Source organism: Dromiciops gliroides, chromosome 4 (assembly GCF_019393635.1).
Source record: "Dromiciops gliroides isolate mDroGli1 chromosome 4, mDroGli1.pri, whole genome shotgun sequence".
NCBI classification, from domain to species: domain Eukaryota; kingdom Metazoa; phylum Chordata; class Mammalia; order Microbiotheria; family Microbiotheriidae; genus Dromiciops; species Dromiciops gliroides.
The window spans coordinates 313,593,059-313,618,288 of NC_057864.1; the positions used below are offsets into that span (position 1 = coordinate 313,593,059).

Below are 25,230 nucleotides of genomic sequence, written 5' to 3' on the forward strand. Positions count from 1 at the left end.
TTGACAGCTCCGTTAATCAATAGCAGCTATTTTCCTTAAAAGAAACACAGACTTCAGAAACAAACAAAAAAACCCCAATGAATAGTATTCTTGTGGGTTATGAAAAACTGAGGAGCATTTTCTTTTTGGCTGAAGAATGAATTGTATTTGATGGAGATTTGGAATCCTTTTCTACTTTCACGAGTCAGCTGAGAGAGATTGTTGTAGCATTATCTAGCTGCCAAATAAAACACAGCAATTAGTGTTGTTCAGTCTCTTTGTTTTATGGGCCCAAGTGTACAAATGGTACACATTGAGTCCATTTTATGTGATTATATGTACACGTATGTGATCCTGGAAGAGGATTTAGCATCTTACCAGTACCCTGCCTCTTCCTTGACTTCAGCTGGCCTTAAGTAAAAGTGGAAACTCTGCCTGCCTGCCTGCTAGTAAGTGTTAAGTGTCTGAGGTCAGATTTGAACCCAGGTCCTCCTGACTCCAAGGTCAGTGCTCTATCCACTGTGCCACCTAGCTGCCCCCGAGAGAGTGTTTTAGTAGGCAAATAGCAGCTTAGTATTATGATGGAAATAGTTTTGATTTTTTACCTTGAAAGGATCTGGGGGACCCTGGGATCATTAGATCACATTTTTGAAAACCACAGGGCCAGAGAATGAGAAAATGTGTTATCTAATTGCTGATCACAAGCCCAAAGCTTTAGTTATACAATAACATCACCTTGTCTCTGTTGAAGTATTTTTGAATTGATCAGGCCTGATTTGGGGGCTGAAGCTGACTGGAGGACTAATCTGGGGACTTTTGACTATTTGGCTATCTGACTTCATTAATTTAATATGGGCCGTTTATAAAGTTCCACCACACTGCTCCCAAACTGATAAACTAAAGATTAAGAAGGCTCTTAACTAAATAATCAAAGCAGACTCTATTCAAAAGATACTATTTCAAATTAGGAATACAGGGAAATAAAGTGTACAACCTGACTGCTTTCCTGGGGTCTCTTTCCACTGCTCTCTTTCCCACCTGCTTTGCTTGGAACTTCTTGAATACAATAAGGGCCTTAGCCGCCTCCGGCCTCAGGGCACGTTACACTTTCCCTGGTTAGTATTAAGGCCTGTAACCTGTCTGTCTGCTCTGTCAGTTTGCCCTTTGGCCTCTCTTTTTCCTGCTCCTAGTCCTTCTCGTCTTCTCCTGCGTCCTTGTAGCGTTCTTGTAGCCCCGTCTCTAGTCTCCAATCTTTGCCGTCTCCTCAGCTGCCTCTTGACCTCTTCTTGTCTGTCCGAACCCCTGAGTCTTGTCTATCTAGTCCGTCCTCAGCCCGTCCTCCTCTATCTAGTCCGTCTCCTTCCTCCTCCGAGTCTAGCTAACTCCCAGGTCTATATATACCTTTTCTTCTCTCCACTCAAATCTCGGGGCTTCCTTCACCCCCACAGACCAAGCTAATCCACCAGCCAGAGCTGCAGCTGGTGTGTGTGTCAGGGGTGTGCTCTCGAGCCTTATGCCTCAGCACAGGCCATTCAGGATCCTTCAGATAGCTCCGCTCAGGTCAGAGCTGGGGGCTTTTTTTGCCCCCCCCCCCAGCTGTCTGACCTGGCGTCTTGTATAGCCCACGGGGCTTTTTCACTCAGCTGAAGCTGAGGAGGAGGGGGAGAGACCCTGAGGGCCTAAGGCTTTCTAATCTCAGCCTAAAGGTAGGGTCCCCAAATCAAAATAAATTTCCACATCTCGAAGCTCCCTCTCTTTCCTCTCCTGGACGGTGGTCAAGTAGTTCACTGCTGTGTACTCCAACACGGAGAGGAACACGAACACAAAGCTGACTCACAGGTAGTATGATTCCATTATGTTCTGCCACCAGTAATACTTCAGCCTGTGGAGGTAGGGGAACTTGGATATGATTATCCAAAATAAAACCACAGAGCTTGAACAGAAGGAGAAATTTAAGTTCAGGAATACCTTTGTAGATTGAATCAGAATACTGACCAATATCACTTTGGAAAGCTAAGTGCTGCACCAAGAAATTCCTTTTTACATGAGAAACTGCCAGTTGCCTGGTTACAACCATGCCACATTTTACATGAAGAGGTAGATATAGCTTGAACATTCTATTACTCCTGGAGAGACCATCTGACATTCGGTTAACCCAAATGCTCTGATAATTGGCACCTGCCCATGTATCTCCAATGATGTGATATTCATCGTAGCCAAGGTTTTCTATAGTGCTTGCTATGTGCCACACAGGCAGCTAGGTGACACAGTGGATAGCTTATTCATCTGTAAAATGAGCTAGAGAGAGAAATGGCAAACCATGCCAGTATCTTTGCCAAAAAAAACCCATCCCAAATGGGGTCACAGATGGACACGACTGAACAACAAAGTGCATAGACTTCATACTTTCATACCCGATTCTTTTCTTTTCTTTTTAGTTTTTTTTGGGGGGTTTTTTGGGGTTTTTTTGGGGGGGCAGGGCAGTGAGAGTTAAGTGACTTGCCCAGGGTCACACAGCTAGTAAGCGTCAAGTGTCTGAGGCCGGATTTGAACTCAGGTACTCCTGAATCCAGGGCCGATGCCTTACCACTGTGCCATCTAGCTGCCCCCCCCCCATTCTTTTCTTGAAGACTTAACTGTGGTACGTGTGTGTGTCTATAGTATGTCAGACATATGTGTACTGGTCAAGTGACTTACCCAGGGTAACACACAAAACATTTTTCAGGGGTAAGACTGGACCTCAGCTCTTCTTGACTTGACCTTTTTTGTATCATGGATTCCTTTGGCTATCTGGTAAAGCCCATGAACCCCTTCTCAGAATCATGCTTTTAAATAATTGAAGGAAATACTAAATTTCAGGTAGAAGTTGGTTAAAATAAAGATGTAAGTTTTTCCCATCCAAGTTCATAGAGGCCTTGAAATCTACCCATGGACCCCTTTGGGGTCTTCCTGGGCATCCCTGCCCTAGAGGAAAAAAGCCTATCATAAGCCTCCTCTATGAAGAGCACTGGAATTATTCACCATATACCAGCTGGGGAAATAGTAGTTAGCACTGTAATGATTACAACAGGAGAAATCCATAAATAACTTAATTAGCTTCTACTAGCTCCTGGATGGTTTGCATCCAAGATGTACTCTCTGAAGTTCCTCTTGGTGAGTGGATTTCCCACTGAAGTCAGAAGCAGTTCCTATCAAGGAATCCTCTACATGGAAAGGTAAAAGTCCGTGAAAACACAACATATGTCAAATACGTGATTGTGAACGCTATTATAGCTTTCAATGACAATGACTCAGGATTCCAAGGTAACAGAAAGAACAGATTGTAGTATACTGCTATAAATCAGTATTAAAAGACCCCACCTTAGTTAAAAATCGAGCTTATGGGGTATTTAGGTTCCACGTGAATGCATTTTAGATATCACTACTCATTTTAAAGAATATAAAAGTATTTATTTGAATTAAGCAATATTTGTAAAAATAAGCAAGGACAAAGAGTTCTAGGGCCCAACTGAAAATGGACTGCGGAAAAACAAGAATTTGAGCAGAACCAGAAATAAGATATAAACCCACATCACAGTATCATATTTTTTCAGACTAATTGTGTTACTACCATCAGATGCCACTGAGTAGATGTATTATTATAATACTTAGTGTAATGTACATACAGTCAGTGCCTGAAAAATGTGATTCGACAATGATTGCTTAATGTTATATTAATGCCACACATGGGAAGTGATGGTGAAGATAAAAGTGAGCTCCGGGTTCTTTTTATCTTATCCATGGCATGAAATAAAATATTTTTCCACCATTTTCTTTTTAGGTTAATTATTTTATGTAGTTGTTTTTGGAGTGCCTACTGTGTAGAGCAGGGAAGCTTTGAGAATGACTAACATTTATGAGAAGATAGACCAGTATATTAAATTAAATAAGATGTATGCAGCTGGGAATATTATCCGGGAGTACTTATCAATGGCATGGGTGTCGATCCGCATGCTCACATAACTCCGTTGGCTTTTTCTTCTTGTGGCATTCCTCTCAGAACCCAGAGCCAGCTGCACCATCATCCGGTCTTGCTTATCTCCATTGTCTGACACATAATTTCCTAGATCGTTCACCTCTCCATCACTGTAGCTGCTATCCATCATCATGGCCCTGGGCTGAGGTATACCACAAGTACAGGGAAGCTGTGAACATGGCAAAGAGACCAACAGGAAAAACTAATTCAGTGTGGCTAGCCTTAAAGACAGTCCAAAAATGAACACTTCCATAAATGAAGAATGTTGCGTTTCCCTCTTCCTTAAAAACACATACACGGGCAGCTAGGTGGCACAGTGGAGAGAGCACCAGCCCTGGATTCAGGAGGACCTGAGTTCAAATTTGGCCTCAGACACTTGACACTTAACTAGCTATGTGACCCTGAGCAAGGCACTTAACCCCAATTGCCTCACCAAAAAAAATCCCCAAAACACACACACACACACACACACACGTACCTTAAGGGAGTTGTTACATTATTTAATATCAGATAGAATAAAGAAAGGCATTGTTGGCTCAGAGCTGTCCCAAGTGATAAATGGTCAAAGGATATGAATAGGCAATTTTCCAATGATGAAATCCAAACAATTTAGTCATACGAAAAAATGCTTAAATCATTATTAATTAAAAATGCAAATTAAAACAACCTTGAGGCCCCACTAACCATCTGCTAAACTTCTAGTTTTCCCATCTTTATCAGAGTGACCACTGCCACCCTGAATAAACCAGGTTTCTTTTGGAAATATGGTGCCCACTGTAGCCATGGTGATGTTTCCCAACCCTTTCTGTTCCCTTAGCAACTGATTCAGGAAGGAAAAACACAAGGTGGTAGGCAGACACCATCAACCTAATGATGGTACCAATATTGGTGGTGACACAGGTCTTGCAGTGACCATCTAGAATGTCCTTTGAAGTTCTGGGCAGCAGCTCCAACTGTCCCATAATTCTTTTTAATAAAAGGAGCAAAAGTGACATGTAACTAGCTTTGTTTTATCTCAGTATTTATTATTCCCTTTGGGAAAGCTCCTTGGGAGGACATATTAAAGATTAGGTCTAACCCCTACCCTCAAAGAGATGAGACTAGACTAGACTAGACCAGACCATAGACTAAAATAATAGAATAGAATACAGGAAAAACAGAAATGTATATAGATAAATACAACAATTGCAGGACTACAGTAGAGGAGGAGATTACTGCTAAGTAGCTACTTAGAGAAAGCTTTCTGGACAAGATGGACTTTGAAATGCAATTTGACAGAACAGAGGGACAGAAACTGTGAGATTGGGCACTCTAGAGGAAAAAACCATGGGAGATGTATATGTAGATCAAATGGGAATAATGTATGCAAAGCACTTTGTAAACCTTAGACGGCTACACAGGTTGTCCCAAAAGTCTTAGTGAAGTTTTAGGCTATTAAAGGTTTAAGCTATTAAAACTTCACTAAGACTTTTGGGACATCTTATATAAATATAAACTATTCGTGTTTTTACTGATTTCAGTTTACCCAGAAAGGATCAGAGGGTAATAAATATAGAGGAAGCCTTACAGATCGTTTAGTCCAACCACTCCACATTTTTTTCTTTTCTTTTCTTTTTTTTTTGCGGGCAATGGGGGTTAAGTGACTTGTCCAGGATTACACAGCTAGTGTCAAGTGTTTGAGGCTGGATTTGAACTCAGGGACTCCTGAATCCAGGGCCACTGCTTTATCCATTGCGCCACCTAGCTGTCCCCCACTCCACATTTTTTTTTTTTTTTTGGTGAGGCAATTGGGGTTAAGTGACTTGCCCAGGGTCACACAGCTAGTAAGTGTTAAGTGTCTGAGGCCAGATTTGAACTCAGATATTCCTGAATCCAGGGCCGGTGCTCTATCCACTGCACCACCTAGCTGCCCCAACATTTTTTAAACTAGGAAACGGAGGCCTAGGTTAAGTTACTTTTCCAAAGATACACAGACAGTAAGACACAGAGCCAGAATATGAAGCTACATTCTTTCCAGAGCCAGTGTTTTTTATTCTGTGTCATATTGCCTCACTGCATTAATCAGGCCAAAGCAGCAGTTCTCAAACTTTTAGGTCTCAGGACCTCTTTAGACTCAAAACAAAATTCTTGAAAATTCCAAAGAACTTATGTTTATCTAGGTTAAATATTTACCATATTAGACATTAAAACCGATATTTAAGAATAATTACGGTTAAAATAACAATAACAGACCCATTACACATTTACATAAATAACTTTTTATGAAATTAACTATTTTCTAAAACAAAAAACTTTAGTGAGAAGAGTGGCATTTTAAACATTTTTACAAATGTCTTTAATGTCCAGCTCAATAGAAGACAGCTAGATTCTCATATCTACTTCTGTACTCAATCTGTTGTGATAGGTTGTTTTGGTTGAAGTAAATGAAGAAAATTCAGCCTCATGCAAATATGTAGTTGGAAAAGAAGAGTGTTTTTTTTTTCTTTTGTGAGGCAATGAGGGTTAAGTGACTTGCCCAGGGTCACACAGCTAGTAAATGTCAAGTGTCTGAGGCCAGATTTGAACTCAGGTCCTCCTGAATCCAGGGCTGGTGCTTTATCCATTGCACCACCTAGCTGCCCCCGAGAGAGTGTTTTAGTAGGCAAATAGCAGCTTGGTATTATGATGGAAATAGTTTTGATTTTTTACCTTGAAAGGATCTGGGGGACCCTGGGATCATTAGATCACATTTTTGAAAACCACAGGGCCAAAGAATGAGAAAATGTATTATCTAATTGCTGATCACAAGCCCAAAGCTTTAGTTATACAATAACATCACCTTGTCTCGAAGCTCCCTCTCTTTCCTCTCCTGTACGGTGGTCAGGTAGTTCACTGCTGCGTACTCCAACACAGAGAGGAACACGAACACAAAGCTGACCCACAGGTAGATGTCCACGGCCTTGATGTAAGAGACTCGGGGCATGGAGGCATTAACACCAGTGATGATTGTAGACATGGTGAGGACAGTTGTGATACCTGGAAATACACGACAGTAGAATAAGGCCATGTACAAGGAAAGCTCAGTTTGCTTTGTCAGACTTTTCATTAGTTCTTTTCTGCCTCTGTGTGTCTTGGGTTTCCACTTACAAAAAAAAATATCCCCCTTTGTGTTATATGGTTGAGCCCTCAGCAAAGAATTCTAGGAATTTTTAAATCAGTGAATTTATTTGTGAGAGAGTAAATCTAGCTGCTGAGTATAGATAACATGAAAAGAAGTCTGGCTTTGGAGTCAGGAGACCTGAGTTCAAAACCCTCTTTGCAACTCCCTACCCATGACTTCAGCAAGTCACTTAATGATAGCTAGAATTTATATAGCAATTTAAGGTTTTCAAAGTGCTTTACAAATATTATCTCATTTGATCTCACAACATCCCTGAGAGGCAGGTGCTATTTCACTCACTTTATAGATGAGGAAACAGGCTGTGATGGATTAAGTGATTTTCCTAGGGTTACACAGTATCTGAGGCGACATTTGAACTCAGGTCCTGATTCTAGAGCTACCATTCTATACACTATGCTGTTTGAATTCTCTGGGCCTTCCTTATTACCAAAATTAAGAAGTTGGATTAGATGAACACTAAGATCCATTCCAGCCTGGACTTCCGTGACTGCAGCACTGTGGAGTTTTCACCTTCTTTCTGGTCACTATATACACCTCTTAGGTTTTTTTGTCTACTACTTTATTGTTGACTTATATTGAGCCTATAATCCACTAAACTCTTAAGATTTTTTTTTAGGAAAAAAAAATCAAAGTCTAGTTATCTAGTTGTGCCTCCCTACCTTGAATTTTGGGACTTGATTTCAACCCCCTAATTTTAAAATATATTTTAAAATTAAATATCATCTTATTGTATAAGATGTTTCTCCTTAATAAGCATTTGAAAGGATCTCACAGGGAAGTGGGATTAGATTTTCTCTGCTTAGTCCCAAAAGGCTGAACCAGGAGCTTTGGGTGAAAGTTGCAAATAGGAGCATCTAGGTGACACAGTGGATAGAGCACTGAACCTGGAATCAGGAGGACCCAAGTTCAAATCTGGCCTCAGACATTTCCTAGCTGGGTGACCTTGGGCAAGTCACTTAACCCTGATTGCTTCCAAAAATGAAAATTGCAAATAGACAAATTCAAGTTTGATATCATGGAAAAACTTCCTAAGCATTAGAACTGACCTAAAGTGGAAAAGGTGGTGGTTCCCCTCCCCCTGAAATATCTTCAAGTGGATGTTGGCAGACCACTTGCCAACCACTTAACTGGGTTGGACTAGATGATCACTGAGGTCCCTTTTAGCTCTGAGATTTTATTTATTCTTTTGTAATTATATGAATGAGGCGCAGTATATGTGGTTCATGTGGGGTCATAAAAACAATTTTGCAACATAGAAAATGGCAACCGTTATCATGGAATTTTACCTATAATTTAAGTGTCTTTACAACCTTACAGTATGAAATGGTATGAAGGGGAATCTTTTAAAAAATTTGTTTATTTTATGCTGACCTAAAGAAATAAAACAAGCGTTTCTATAACATAGTAGAAGAAAAAAATAAGTATACATGAAACTGCAAATCTATTACAAACAACTTACTGTTTGTTTTAAATATAGAATAAAGTTATCCAGTAACTTTCTTTTTTTCCCTTTTTTCCTCCCCCCAGCTATAAATGACTAGCATTAGAGATAAATGTGTGTGTGTGTGTGTGTGTGTGTGTGTGTGTATGTGTAAAACTATTCTATACATGCTTCTGTTTATCAGTTCTTTCTCTGGACACAGATAGCGTATTCCTTCATAGGGTCTTTGGTGTTAATTTGGGCATTTATAATAGTCAAAATGATTTAGTCGCTTAAAGTTGTTCTTAAAACAATATTATGGTTACTGTATAAAAATGTTCTCTTGGTTCTGATCATTTCTCTCTTCATTATTTTGTGCAAGTCTATCCATATTTTTCTAAAACCATCAAACTCATCATTTCTTATGGCACAGTAGTATTCCATCATGATCATATACCACAGTTTCCAGTTCTTTGCCGTCTCAAAGAGAGCTACTATAAATACTTGTTTGGGGAAGATTTTAAGACCTAAGTAGACCCTGAAACAATTATTTATATTGTTTAATATCTGGGTTGTAGTTGAGATATCCTTACCTAAAGGAACCCTGGCTGGCACAGCTCTACGATCAATCCAGAATGACACCCAGGAAAGCATGACCATCAGAGTGGCAGGGAAGTAGGTTTGGAGCAAGAAAAAGAAGATGTGACGACGTAAAGTGAAGTTAATGTACAAGCGGTTGTACCAGCCTAGATGACAGAGGGAAAAAAAAGAGAGCACACGATATCTCAAACACTTTCCCCGCCCAGGGAAACTTCATCATACCTCTGGAAGTAGGATTGAAGAAAACTTGGGTAGAGAAAGAAGTTTTATAATTAACCACATCACACAGATGAGTGCCCAGCATAATAACACTTAAGATCAAGTGCATCTTCTTTTGGCCTTTGAACCCCATAAGACCCATCTTACTTTATAAGAAAAAAATTTTTAGTTAAATTGTTGAGCTACATTAAATTGAAAAATAGACCTTTGTAGGTTCATCTATGATACATGTTTATAAATTTATCTTATATTCATAATATTAAAGAATTATGAATGAAGAAAATAAGACTGATAAGATACAGTGGGGAAATGATAAGAGTGAATATTACCCTGCAAAGTGGAGCCTCTGACTGAACAGACTGAAGTTTAAATCCTACCTCAGATACTTACTAGCTGTATAACCCCAGACAAGTCATTTAACCTCTGCCTGCCTCAGTTTCCTTATTTGAAAAGTGGGAATGATATACTATATAATAATACAATTATAATAACCTACTTTACAGAGTTGTGAGGATCAAATGAAATGTTTGACATATATATGTTTATATGTATCAAGTATGTACGTATACATGTGGATATCTAATGTGGATATATAGATACATATGTATGAATATATGTATATATACACACACATCACTTTACAAATCTTAAATCAATCTCCCTGTCTCTGTCTCTCTGTTTGTCTCTCTGTCCCTCTGTCTGTCTCTGTCTCTCTCTCTCTCCCTCTCTCTCTGAAACTAGGTTTCCCTAGCTCAGGCTCTAAGTACATCAACCACTTGTAGATCTTATCCCTCCACTGATCAGCACAGAAGCTTTGATCCATTCCATTTCTGACTTTGGTCACTCTGCCCCTCCTTAGATGCTTTGGGATCCTCCTGTTGCTCCAGGGCACTCACCATAGTGGTACCAGACTTAATGTAGATACAATTCAGTTTTAGCCCTACTCCAACCCAGAACTCCAGAGCTCCAGTGCTCCACCAGCCTTAGTCTTCCCGGTAAGCAAGCTCTATAGCTAGTACTTTTTGTAGTTTCTCTTAGTTCCTGCCGTACTAAGGTAGTAGGATGTATACGATACTGAAGGCCAAACTGAGGCTGCAGTTGACAAAGGTAATGCCAATACACCTGCTAGGCAAAGAGGATGTTCAAATCGCCTCAGCTTAATCACCCATCTCTTTAGGAGTCTCATCTTTGGCTTCAGAATCCTATAGCTCCTGAGAACTTGGGCTCATAGCCTTTTCGCTCTGGAAAAAGACCTTAGAAAGCATTGCATACAGCCCCTTCATTTTACATATGTAGAAACTGAGGGCCAGAGAAGCAAGGTGATTTGTCCAGGGTCACCCAGAGATGCAACTTGGATGCAGATTCCCTAGATCCTAAATAGGAAGATGCTGCCTCTTTGAGGACCATCAGACACTTCTGGGAATTCAAGTGTCATAGAAAGGCTGGCTAGCTATGGGAGCCAAAAGCATTCATTATAATAAAGAGCAAAGCAAAACCCAGGCTACATCCTCGGCCCTCCCTCTAACAGGCTTGCCTGTGCTGCTGTAAAAGGCAAGCTTGGTGGTGGTGTGGAATTCTTGTATCAGGAACTGGGACAGGGAAATCCTCTCATCTGTCTTTAAGGAATCATTCCCCTTTTTCCAGTACAGCATGAGGTCATCTTCTGTGTAGGCATCTAAAAAGACAGAAGGAAAGCATCAGAGACAGCACACCTGGAGGAAGAATGCAGAAAGAACTGGGCAAGAGAACTGTGCATTAGCAGGGTCCCCAAATATTGTCAAGGAAGACTTAAAAATGAGAGAGATGAAGGGCAGCTGGGGGTACAGAGGATAAAGCACCGGTCCTGGATTCAGGGGCAGCTGAGTTCAAATCCAGCCTCAGACACTTGGCAATTACTAGCTGTATGACACTGGGCAAGTCACTTAACCCCCATTGCCCTGCAAAAAAAAATATGAAAGAGATGGTGGTAGGACCAGGGAGACATCTGATTTTTCCTTTTCCCTGACAGATCTCAGGAAGACCTGATCTTGAATCCTCCCCTCAGCTACTTACTTGGCTGAGACCTTAGGCAACACCCCCCCCATTACCTCATATTATTTATCCAAAGAGGGAATATATGCAAAGCACTTTGCAAACCTCAAAGTGATATATAAATCCTATCTATTATTAAGAATGTGTTTGTATGTAACATTAATAATTAATATGTAATAATATTAACAATTAATTAAGAATAATATTCATAATAATTTTGTATGTATTTATATGTGTACATTCTCTGTCATCTTCCCCCTAATCCCTAGCATGTGAATTCCTTGAGGAGTAGGAATATTTTATTTTGTTTTTTTTTAATCTCCAGTGCCTAGTTCATTCATTCTTCAGTTATGTCTGACTCTTCATGACCCCATTTGGAGATATTAGAGTGGTTTGCCATTTCCTTCTCCAGTCCATTTTACAGATGAAGAAACCGATGCAGACAGGGCTAAGTGACTTGGCCAGGGCCATACAACTAGTAAATGTCTGAGGCCAGATTTGAACTCAGGAATATGAGTCTTCTTGACTCCAGGCCTTGCACTCTAACTATTGCACCACTAAGCTGCCCCTAGATATCCCTAGTATCTAGTTGGTACTTAAAAATATTGATTGTTGTTTGAGTATATCCTCATTTGTTATCAGTTCTGTGGATGTTCTCTTGGTTTCTGGTCTAAGAATCTTGTTTTATTTTGTTTGTTTTTGTCTCTGCTCTTTGGCCTCATCCATTGTTCTTTACCATAGTAGGCCCATGTAGACAGGATCATATCATTATGCTATCTCCATTCAGCATTTTATGAAGGAAGGAAACAAGAACTGATTAAGTACCAACTGCCTTCCTTAGCTTTCTTTAAATCCCAGCTAATATCTATCTTCTACAGGAAGCCTTTCCCTATTTCTATTCTAGTGCTTTCTCTCTCTTAATTCCTATTTGTCCTGTACATGGCTTGTCTGTACCTATTTGCTTGTTGTCTCCTCCATTAGATTGGGAGCTCCTTGAGAACAGGGAATGCCTTTTGCCCCATTTTTGGAATCTCCAGTACTTAGATCACTGCTTAGAACATAGTAGGCTCTTAATAAATATTTATTATGTAACTGGAAAATAATAAAAGAAAAAATATTTATTGACTGATCTGACATGTGCCAGGCAGTATGCTAAGAGTGTTACAAATATGATCTCATTTGATCCTTACAACAATACTGAGAGGTTGCTATTATTATTTGTCTTACAGTTGAGAAAACTGAGGAAAACAGATTAAATGACAACTATAATCACACAGCTAGATAGTCTCTGAAGCTGTATTTGAGCGCATCTTCCTGACTCCAGGCCCAGGCTTCTGGCCACTGAACTATCTAGCTGTCCCTAGGGTTTATAATACCTATTTTCCAATTAACAGTAATCCAAAGTCCCTATGGAGTTTCATTATCAATATTTTAAAAATATCGAAGATGCCAAGGGATGACTAGGTCATCCCTGTTTGGGTATAACCTTAAAATTTACTATCATATTGGGAAAGGGGGTGGTTTGCCATGGGAGCCACCAGATACTGGTCTTTAAACATGAAAAAAGTCTTTTTTGAAACAAAAGACCAGTGATCTCCTAATCTTTTTGATCAAGCTCCTCTATAAGTAAAAATATTTTGAATGTGTCCCCCTAAATATGAATGTTTACTTATTTATAGGTTACATATAGGTACTACTCTACTAATAATTATAGTTATTACAAAATACACAAACACAAATAGAAATCTCAGAAGGATGAGATAAAAATGAAATATTTGATTCTGGAATCTATAGGGAGTCATTGGGGTAGGGAAATGATATGGTGAATCTGTATTTAAGGAAGAGTATTTTGGGAATTCCGTGGAGGATAAATTAGGCAAGGGAGAGACTTGAAGTGGGGAAACTGATTGGAAAACTATTGCAATAGTCCAGACGCTGAAAGCCAATGATGGCTGTGTGAGTGGAAAGAAGGGGTGGATATGAGAGATGTGAAAGGAGAACCAGGTTTGGCAACTTATCAGATATGTGAGGTAAGAGAGAATGAAGGGTCAGCATGGAGGCTCTAAGAGCTGGATGATTAGAAGGATAGTGTGACTATCAATAGAAGGGTTTAGAAGATGGGTGGTTTTAGGGGAAGGTAATATAATAAAATCTATGTTCCAAATCATAACCTCTCCATCCCTGCTCACTCTATGTGACTCTCTCTGCCCTACCCAAAATGAAAAGGGGAGGCAGGGCTCTTACTCACCAATCACTGACTCCAAGCATAGAGCCCATATTCTAAGGGGCATCTGCTGTAGTCACCAGGTGATGGGGTGGGGGTGGGGGTAAGGGGAGGGAGTAGGGGTAGAATTTTCCAAAGGTACCTGTGAAAGTCCCAAACCCAGATCAGAAGTGTGGAGGGTGGAAGCTGGCATATCTGAGTGAAGGGAGTGTTGTCTTTATTTATAATGTCTTTACTCAACAGTGGGATGTGACCACTTAGGCTCATACCTCACCCCTCCCCTTCATAGAGTAACAACAGCAGAACCCCCACTTTGGAGACCACTGCCCTTGAGGATAGGAAAGGCATATTGGATTTTATTCTTGAAATTTCTTTTGATTTTAAAGTTATCCTTGATTTAATTTTTTGTGCCATGGTCAAATGGACTAACACCACTCTGTGTTGCCAGTAACAGCAATATTGTGTGAAGATCAACTTAGCTCTTCTCAGCAATACAATGATCCAAGACAATCCATGACGGAAAAAGAACTATGGAGTCTGGATGAAGATTGAAGTGTACTATTTTCACTTTATTTTTTGTTGGTTTTGGTTTGGATTGGGGGGGGTTGTTGTTGTTTTTTCTTTCCTGTGTTTTTTTCCTTTTGTTCTTAATTCTTCTTTCACAACAAGACTAATGTGGATTTGTATATATACAACCTATATCAGATTGTTTGCTGTCTTGGGGAGGGGGAAGGGAAGAGAGGGAGAAAAATTTGAAGCTCAAAATCTTATAAAAATGAATGTTGAAAACTATCTTCACATGTAATTGGGGGGGAAATGAAATACTATTAAGAAAAAAATATTTGTGTGTTGCAGTAATATCTAGCATCAGTCCATTCAACAAACATTTACTAAACACCAACCAAATACAGATTTCTGTTCTTAGGCATTGGGAGAGATATAAAGAATAAAAAGAAAAAAAGAGAGAGAACTGGCCCCAGCTACCAAAGAGTTTATGATCAAATGAGGGTGGAAGATAAGACACATAGATAACTGTAATTTTTAAAAAAGAAAGGGAATAAGAATTTATATGGCACCTACCATGTGCCAGGCACTGTGCTAAATGCTTTTTACAAATATGATCTCAGGTGACCCTCACAACAAGGTAGGTACTGCTATTATCCTCATTTTATGGCTGAAGAAGCTGAGTCACACAAAGGTAAAGTGACCTGCCCAGGGTCACACAGCTAGTAAATGTCTGAAGCCCAATTTAAACTCAGATCTTCCTGACTCTAGGCCCTGCCCTCCGTCCACTTCACCACCAGCTGCCGCTTTGGCAAAAGAGAATCTATGGGGGGCGGGAGCAGCTAGGTGGCACAGTGGATAAAGTCATTTAACCCTCATTGCTGGAGAGAGAGGAGAGAGAGAGAGAGAGAGAGAGAGAGAGAGAGAGAGAGAGAGAGAGAGAGAGAGAGAGAGAGAGAGAATCTATGAATAGTACCTATAATTCTAAGTAAGAAGAGTTGACACAGGGTGGGGGATTGGAACTGAAGCATCTATCACAATGTGTGGCACATAACAGTTGTTTAATGTTTGTTGCTTTGAATCAAGTGGATCCATTTTAAGGGATATGGTTGGGTTTTTTGTTGTTGTTTGTTCTTGGGTTGGTTTTTTGTTTTTTGTTTTTTTTTGCACGGGGGAATGAGGGTTAAGTGACTTGCCCAGGGTCACACAGCTAGTAAGTGTCAAGTGTCTGAGGCTGGATTTGAACTCAGGTCCTCCTGAATCCAGGGCCAGTGCTTTATCCACTGTGCCACCTAGCTGCCCCTAAGGGATATGTTTTTAATTTCTGGATCCAATTATACTCACAACTTTCAATTTCAAGTGAACATGTTTGGGTGTCCAGGGGAAAGCGGCTGAAATCCATATTGCACATTGCAGTCACAGTGACCCTAGAAATAAAATGACACAATTGAAGCTCTCAGAGCCTGTAAAATACACAATGAATATGAAATGACCAATTAAAAACAAAAACCCAAAAACAACACTTGCCGTTTTCCAGCAGGGTTAACATCTAATCTCCCTCAGTGTAATTAAGAACACTGGGACTTAGGTGAAGTTGGAAAACAAAATGTTCTGGGACAAGATCATCTGGTTCTACTGCCTCATGTTACAGATAAGCAAACTCAGGCACAGAAACCCACCTAGCAGAAGAGACAGAACTCAAACCCATGTCCTTGGATGCAGAATCCATGGCTCTTTCCCTTGTACCATACTGATGTCAGAGCTAAACCATATACTTCCTCTAACTCGTATCTGACTTCTGAAAGAACTGTGTCTTCATAAATGCTTAGGTTTATTTTGGATAAAGTTGGGGTTCTTAGTTTCCTTGTACTCAAAGTACACATGTGAAAAAATCTTATTTCTGAATATAAACAAAGGCACTTGGTTATTTTTCTTGTTTTACTTTGTTTTCTATTGCTGGTTTGCTTTTTTGCCTCCAATTCCCTAGTCTGTATTCTATGAAGAATTTAGGAAATTACCTGGGTAATGTAAATCAAAAAACCATTTCAAGGTCAATGATTTGTAAATTCTGAGCAGCTACGATGTTTCAGGCTTAATTTTCCATATCTTGTTTTGCATAACTACTCATGTATAACTTATATTGAGTTCTTGGGGGGAGGGGATGGGAAGGGAAGGAGGAAGAGAATTTGGAACACAAAGTTTTAAAAAAATTGATGTCAAAATTTGTTCTTACATGTAACTTGGGAAAGTAAAAATTCTAAATGAATTTTCCAGATCTTTCCACTAATGTGGGACAGCTAGGTGGCACAGTGGATAGAGCACTGGCCCTGAAATTAATTACGAGGACCTGAGTTCAAATTTGACCTCAGTCACATACTACCTGTGTGACCCTGCACAAGTCACTTAATCCCAGTTGTCTTAAACATCCAGGGCCATCTCCAATAATCCTGATATATATCTTGCCAATGGACCCATATGACTCTAGAGGAGAGAATGAAGTTGGTGACCTTGCACAGCCCTCTCTCACTTAAATCCAATTCAGTGCAAGTCATGACATCACCCTGATGACAAGATCCTCTTCAAGAACGAAGGACAAACAACAAGACTCAGTCCCATTCAGAGATCCCTAACTTCTGCTGTTTGTGTTTCTCCTTCAATTTGGAATCCCAGCAAATGAAATTGTTAAAGAGTGGGTTATGATGGGAAAGGGCCCTAACAGAGAGAGAGAGAGAGAGAGAGAGAGAGAGAGAGAGAGAGAGAGAGAGAGAGAGAGAGAGAGAGAGAGAGAGAGAGAGAGAGAGAGAGAGAGAGAGAGATGCGGTAGAAAAGCAAGCTGTTTATTGACTTTGAAATATACCAGGTGAGGCTTTTAATATCGACTGGTAGATTCTGAAACTCCCAGTAGATGTCTAGCTTCTCTATAGTTTTTCCTTTCTCATAGGATTCAGAGTGGTTTCACCCAGTAGTTTATGACTTTTTAATACTTTAACCATTTTTTTCAGTTGTGCTCATGACAGAAATACTGGAGTGGTTTGCCATTTCTTTCTCCAGCTCATTTTACAGATGAGGAACGGAGGCAAATAGGGTTAAGTGACTTGCCCAGGGTCACAAAGCCAGTAAGTATCTGAAGCCAGATTTGAACTCAGGAAGATGAATCTTCCTAATTCTAAACCTAATGCTCTCCTCACTGCACCACCTAGCTGCCCAAATACTTGACTGGATCTGTAATTTTATAGACATAGGTATTCCATAGGCCATGCATATGGTAACCTGTTCACACCTCACATCCTGACCCTGCCTTGTTATAAATCTTCTGTAGGAGATCCAACTAACAGGGTAGAGTCTTTATTTTGTGAATATTGTGAATTTTTGTGACTATTTTGTGCACAATGGTGCAACATACCTACTTGGAACAAAGGAAGCACTTAACAAATGTTTGTTGAATGAATAAAATGAATACAAAAGCATTTATTAATTGCATACTATTTATCAAGCACTGGGATAAATATTGGGGATACAAATAGAAAAGTGAAACACACTATTATCAAGGAGCTCACCCTAATTAAAAGAGAATATAAAGAAGTGGATTCAGCTACAGAACAGATGGGCAGACATGGCAGTCGTGAGGGATAAACTACAGGGCAGGCAACAAGATCCAGGGAGTTTTGGGGTACATTGGCAGGTCAGGGGGTTGTTGATGATCAGCCTAATTGCTTCTATTCACTTTTGCTACCTATCTTATCTTTTTATTTGAAATAATGAATAGTGATAATGTGTATGTGATTTAATTTCCATTAAATTAAACAAATTGTTTAAACATTTAATTTAATTAAAAAACTAAATAATGATTCTCTCTCTATCTATATCTATATAGAGATATAGATAGATACATACATATATGGATATATTTTAAATACCTCCCTTCAGTGGAGTAAGATGTGCTCACTGCTGACTTGTCACTCAAAGTAAGCAGATTCCACTCCCCTCCTTCCCCCCATTTTAAACTTAGCTCTGTCCTCAGTTCCTCATTTTATTAATTTATCCTCAGTGTTATAATTGTTTTAATCTCTGCTTCTCTGGAGGATGTGACAAGAGATTGCTGTCAGGGTTTTACATTTTCTGAGTATTTGGATTAAGCACACAGGAAAATGGGGCACAGTTCTGGAAATAGGTATAGAAGTCCAAAAATCCTCTGTAACTGAAACATCCTGCTGGCAATGCAATGCGCCCTGGGAAAACTCACATGATGCACTTGAGTAGAGAGTTAAAAGCCTCAGAACTTCAAAGACTGTATGATTTCACAGCTCTTTGAAAAGCCTTTCCTGTGGGACACATTTCAAAACTTGGAGATGAAATTCCAATGACTTCATCCATGCAACACTGCCAGAGGAGCCTGATGTCAGATTGCATAGGTTTCAAACTGGGATGAGGACTGAAGTGACTCTTTATTGATCTGTATAGTGTTCCCCTCTGGGCATAAAGCCAGCTTCAAAATTGCTTGGATCTTATATAGAGTTACATTATGTCAATTACAATAACGATGTAATGTACAAGATTTTATGTACCCCTGTCTGTTCTGCTTTGCCAAGTATGGCAATTTAATCTTTATGATTTATAAATGCTTCAACTAAAACCAAGTCTATAAAGTCAAAGTGAGCTATCAACTTCGGAGAACTAAATAGAAAATACCTTAATAACTTTTAACATTAACATTTTATTCATTCACTCACATTCTCATCAGAAGAGGAGTTATATCTTTGAATTTAAAGTGGCAGTGTTTGGGGGAAGTACAGGGATGCTAATGGGCAACTAGAGGGTGTAGTGGATAGAAGGCTGGGCCTGAAGTCAGGAAGACCTGAGTTCAAATCCCAACTCAGATTATGTGACCCTGAACAAATCACTTAACTCTGTTTACCTCAGTTTCCTCATCTGTAAAATGAGCTGGAGAAGGAAATGACAAACCACTCCAGTATCTTTGATGAGAAAACTTCAAATGGGGTCATGAAAAGCCAGACACAACTGAAAAATGACTGAACAACAAGGATACTAACACATGAAAGTTGAGAATACCATAGGAAGGCAGATAGCTATGCACAAAGGGAGCAGCATTCACACAGCTGATCATGATTATAAATCAATATTTATTAAGCACTTAATATGTGCCAAGCACTGTGCTAAGCTCCGGGGATACAAAAAGAAACAAAAGGCAGACCCTGCCATCAAGGAGCTACAGTTTAATGGAGGAGACAACATGAAAGTAAATATAGAGAGAGCAAGCTACACAGAGGATAAGTAGGAAATAATTAACAGAGAGGAGCTAGAATTAAGAGAAATCAGAGGTTTCTTGTGGAAGGTAAGATTTTAGTTGGGAACTATTACTCTCTAGGGTATAAAAGAACTTTAGAATGTACTTTTGTTGCTGGTGATTGTGCGGTTTGGTACTAGTGAGATCCTGGAGCATCTGTGAAGAATGTGGACTCCTGGGCTTCTGACTCTCTGGACTTCACTAGCATGATTCAGCTGCCTTCTAACCCTGGAACTTCCCTGAGCTCCTGGGTCCTTCTCACTCTGGAACATCCCTCCACCATACTTATTTCCTTTCTCCCACTGGTGAGTTCCTTCAGGATTAAAGGACTTTCAATGCCAAACAAAGGATTCTATATTTTATCTTAGAGCAGGGGTCCTTAACCTACATCTGTGACCTTGTTTTATTTTTATTTTTAGGAGTCTGGTGAAAACTTCTGTGGACTTGGGATTGGAGGTGTGTGTGACTTAAGGCAGTGTCCTCTGAGAAAACTCAAAAATAGGAACTGGCTGGGAAAATCTGCCCACTAAGGGATCAGATCACCAGGCTTCACCTGGCACTTGGCCAGGAAGCAAGACTATCCCTAGAGAGGTTAAGATGGATGTTGGTCCCTAGTTACACAGTAAAAACCAATCCCTTTGTGAGCTGAGACCAAGCATTGGTATAAAGATCTTTGGGGATATCATGGGGGTTTCACTTAAGATAGTGTCACCTAGATGGTGCGAAAGGGAAAGATCCTGGGGACTTGCTTCTGGGAAACTGGAGAACTGGCACATGCATGAGGAACTGGTCATTCTGCAATGGCCTAGAACAATGCTGAATAAGTTTTTTCTACTGTCTGTATCTTTAAAACTGCTTGACTAAGCAAGGTCAGGGCTTCTTCCTACTATACTCCCATCTGAGAGTGAAGGACTCCTTCACTCAAACTGTGTGGTAAGGGGTAGCTGGAGGTGGGGGGTGTTTGAGGTCTACCTTTGCCCGCCCCTCTCCCCTTTTAAGGCAATGGTCTTGGGACTTTGCCCTTTTCCGCTCTAGGTGCAAAGAAAGGTCTCTGAATGGAGTCTCAATCTATGGCCATCTGGGAATCCAGGACTCAGGACTGGATGTTGCTACAGCCAGTCCAACAAGGAAGTTCTGAGGAGCAAAGGGTCCAGGATGCCAACCCTGGGAGATGGGGGGCGGCTTTCAAATTGAACTTGGTGGGACTAATACTATATAGGAACTGAGATAAACTGTAAACTTAATCCCCAGAGACCTAGAGGGAATTACACACCACTAAAATGTTGGGGGTAAATGTTTGTAGATTTATTCTTGCTCTACCTTTTTTTAGGGGCAATGGGGGTTAAATGACTTGCCCAGGGTCACACAGGTAGTAAGTCTCAAGTGTCTGAGGCCAGATTTAAAGTCAGGTCGTCCTGAATCCAGGGCTGGTGCTTTATCCACTGCGCCACCTAGTTGCCCCCTTCTTGCTCTGTCTTTGAAGTAAACATCCTTTTGTAAAAGCTAACCCAATGTTAACTGGTTCAATGGGCCTGGGGTGCTAATCATTTGGTCCCTTAAAATGGGGAAAATACAATCAGTGGGAGCTTGAGTCAGTGGCAAAGAACCTCCTCAACCCTCTCAGAATATTGGAAGCCCCTTTAAGAGGAGTAAAATGTAACCTCAGAGAACAGGAGCCAGAGCAAAACCATGTTATCCTTGTCTCAGTGCTGACAGTTGCAAGAGGCAGAGTTCGAGAAACCTAGGTGGACATAGTTGAAAAGTTCAGTCTGCCATAGCCTAGGTATTGAGGCTTACTCCAGCCACAATGGCTTTAATGCTGAACCTCTTACATTTTGATTTTGATTAGTAAATGTATTTTAATCCATATGTGAATAATCCTCTCGGGTCTCATGGAGTTGGGAAAGAGGATCCTGTGGGAATAGGGGCACAAGCCAATCAAATTATGAATTTTAATGTGATTAAATCCTACCCACTTTGGACAGGAACCCTGGTTGAGGCACTAGAAGGGGTCAAAGCCCATTCAGAGGGATTAAAATGGGACTTAGAACCTAGAGCTGCAAGACCCTAACCACGTTGGCCCAGCAAAATTAAGCTGGAGCAAATTGCAGGTGGAGCATCAGCTGTTAGATTAAACAGAGACAGCGTTCTTGAGCACTTAGTTATCTCAGTCACCTTCCTTTGATGTTAGTGATGATGACAGATGTAGCTAGATGGCACAGTGGATAGAACGCTGAGCCTGGACTCAGGAAGTTCACATTTGGACTAAGACACTTAACTAGCTACATGACCCTGAGCAAATCACTTAATCTCTGCTTGCCTCAGTTTCTTCTACTGTTAAATGGGCATAATAGCAGTACCTACTTCCCAGGGCTGTGAACATCAAATAAGACAATATTTGTGGGGCAGCTAGGTGGCGCAGTGGATAGAGCACTGGCCTTGGAGTCAGGAGTACCTGAGTTCAAATCCAGCCTCAGACACTTGACACTCAACTAGCTGTGTGACCATAGGCAAGTCACTTAACCCCAATTGCCTCACTAAAAAAAAAAAAAAAAAATTTTAATTAAAAAAAAAAGACAATATTTGTAAAGTGTTTCATACACTATATAAATGTTTATTCCTTTCTCTCTCCTCCCTTATGATAGTTATCGTTTATATAGTACTTTAAGGTTTGCAAAATGCTTTTAAATAAATGACCTAATTTGATTCCCACAACACTCTGTGAGGTAGCTGCTATTCCCCTTACAGATTATAGGACTAGAAGAGATCTTAGAGCACCTATCCTTCAGGGTTGCTGTGAGGACCAAATGAGATTAATATTTGGAAAAGGTGCTTAGCCCAAGTGTCCGACACATTGTAGGTACTATATAAATGTTTTTCCCCTCCTTTTCCTCATGTAGTCCAAGCCCTTCATTTTACTGATGAGGAAACTGAGGCCAGAGAGATGGTATTAATCGCCCAAGGTCACATATGTATTCTTCAGCAGTTGAAACTGAATCCAGGTCCTCTCATTCCAAATTCAGCCTTGGTTCCACTGTGCCCTGGGAAGAGTCTACCCTCATTATTCTAATTCTAGTATTCTTTCCACTACAACATGCTGTCTTCCTGCAGAAAGTGAGGAGTATGGTTGCTTAAATGGAGAAAGGGATTTGTTAATTTTTCTTGACTGAAGTAATAAATACAATTTAAAAGAAATAAAATTGGACATTATAAGTCAAAGCATTAGATTAGAATGACATCCATATTTCTCTGCTCCCTCAATTATATTTTTAGGTTGTAAAATTCTTTTTTAAAAAATCTTTATTCAATACCGGTTTGCTTTCCCTCGATGTCAAGAAATTAAATTAGCAGGGGGGTTCGTTAGTAATCAAAATTGAAAGGTAGAGCTGCTATTATTCAAAAACTGGTGCTTTTTTCTGCCACAATTGGCAATTTACTCTTCGCCTTAGGTTATTTTAAATATATCAATAGTTAAAGAATTTTGCAGGAAGAAAGGCAAGAATGAGCCAGAGGACATTCTAAATTCAGCTTCCTCCCAGCTTGAGCTGGTCCAGAGAAGCAGTGCCAGGAACAGCTTTTACCTGAGGCTGTATAGCACCTTCCCATCAGGCTGGACCCGAAGCATAACATTGTCTGTGGTGGTGTCATGGATGAAGGACCTCTTGGAATGTACAAAGAACATGTCAGGAACCCAGATCTTTTTTACCAGTCGGCCATCGAATGTCATGCTCAGGTTGTTTGTGCTAGGGAAAGACAGCCTTTCATCCTTCCAATAGTGCCTCAGGTACAGAGTCATGGTAAAGTCCTAAGGGAGAGAAACCAAAAACAATGGCTAGTGTTAACACTGAATTCTTTTTTTGGATTTTTTTTGAGGGGGGGGGAGAAGCGCAATGAGGACTAAGTGACTTGCCCAGGGTCACACAGCTAGTAAGCGTCGAGTGTCTGAGGCTGGATTTGAACTCAGGTCCTCCTGAATCCAGGGCCAGTGCTTTATCCACTGTGCCATCCAGCTGCCCCAACACTGAATTCTTCAACCTCACAGAACACACCTCCAAGAGAATGAAAATGAAATGGCTGCCACCTCCCTGAGAAGCAAAGTGGTATAATGGAAAGAATCCTGGATTTGTAGCCAGGAGAGACCCAAGTTTGAATGCTGGCTCTGACCTTGGCAAGTCATCACCCATTTGACACTTTTCTCATTTGTAAAATGGGAGTAAATTTACTTACACAATCTACTCACAGGGTTGCTAGGAAGAAAAGTACTTTGAAAATCTTAGTCTTATATGTGTGAATTGTTCTATCCTTTAAAAAAAAACCCTTTCAATTAATCTGACCATCCTGGTTAGCTAATATCCAATATCTCTCTTCCCTTTCTAGGCTAAAACCCAAGAAAGCTACCAATATTCCGTGCCTCTACTACTTCTCTCTCTCTCTCTCTCTCTCTCTTTGGCAGGGCAATGAGTGTTAAGTGATTTGCCCAGGGTTACACACCTAATAAATGTTAAGTGTCTGAGGCTGGATTTGAACTCAGGTCCTCCTGCATCTAGAGCTGGTGCTTTATCCACTGTGCCACCTAGCTGCCCCTTTCATTCTCTTCTTAACCCTCTGCAATATCTGGCTTTCAATGTCATCATTCAACCAAAACCGGTATCTCCAAAGATACCAAAGATTTTACCCTTCCCCGCTTTGACAATCGAGATTAAGTGACTGCCTAGGGTCACACAGATAGTAAATGTCCAAGGCTGGATTTGAATTCAGGTGGTCCTGACTCCAGAGCCAGTGCTCTATCTCTTGTACCACCTAACTGCTCCACAAAGATCTTTTATTTGCCATATCTATTTGGCCTTTTTTCAATCCTCATCTTGCTTGACCTCTCTGAAGCCTTTGATACTGTTGATCATCTTTTCCTTCTGGATACTCTCATTTCTCCCTTTTCATGACTGTGACTACTCAGTCTCCTTTGCTGGATCTTTATTTGTGCCATACCTAATGACCATGGGTGTCGCTCTGGGCTCTATTCCGGGCCCTTTTCCCTTTTCTCTCTAATCCTAACTCACTTGAACTCATCAGCTCTATGAGTTCATCGATTCCCTCTATTTATCTAGCCCTAGACCCTTACATGAGAGTCCTGCCCTGTATCAGCAATTGCCTTTTGGGCATCTTATACCCAAGATGTCCAAAACATAATTAATTCATTATCGTTTTCACCAAGCGCTCCTCTCCTCCCAGCTTTTCTATTACAACTGAGTACCCTACAAAACTCCCAGTCATCCTTGACTCTTCATTCTCACTCTTTCCACAGTTCCAATTTGTTGCCAAATCTTATCGCTTCTTCCTTCATAACATATCTTGAATATTCCCCCTTCTGTCCATTCTCACCACAACCATTCAAGTTCAGGGCCTCATCACCCCTGGCCCAGACCATTGCAACAGCTTTCCGGTTGGCCTCCCCAGCTCATGTCTCTTTGTATTCCAAGATAGACCACTCAGCTTCAGGGTGATTTTCCTAAATCATGACACTCTCCTACTCAATAAATTCCAATCGATGGCTCCCTATTACTTCAAAGATCAAATATAAAACATTCAGCATTTAAAAACCCCTCACAACTTGGCCTCTTCAAGTCTTTACAACCCTCCTTGTATCAAGTAATACAAATGTATTTGCTGTTCCTCAAACACAAACCTCCATCCTCCATTTCTGGGCCTTTGTACAGGCTGTCCTCCATGCTTAAAATGTTCCCCTCACCCCCACTTCTCAGTTTCCCTGGCCTCT

The 25,230-nt window shown here is 40.4% G+C and overlaps 1 protein-coding gene across 1 annotated transcript in view; it reads right to left on the reverse strand.

Annotated features, from left to right (window-relative positions):
• Positions 1-3,493: 3,493 nt before the first annotated feature.
• GABRR1 (gamma-aminobutyric acid type A receptor subunit rho1) overlaps positions 3,494-25,230 on the reverse strand; it is a 66,612-nt gene continuing 44,875 nt past the window's right edge. Inside the window, exons 5-10 of the mRNA XM_044005618.1 lie at positions 23,039-23,262; positions 15,497-15,579; positions 10,928-11,068; positions 9,168-9,320; positions 6,813-7,009; positions 3,494-4,163 (exon numbers count right to left, since the gene is read on the reverse strand). Coding sequence (XP_043861553.1) covers positions 3,873-4,163; positions 6,813-7,009; positions 9,168-9,320; positions 10,928-11,068; positions 15,497-15,579; positions 23,039-23,262 — 1,089 coding nt within the window. The 3' untranslated portion in view covers positions 3,494-3,872. The remainder of the gene's footprint in view (positions 4,164-6,812; positions 7,010-9,167; positions 9,321-10,927; positions 11,069-15,496; positions 15,580-23,038; positions 23,263-25,230) is intronic.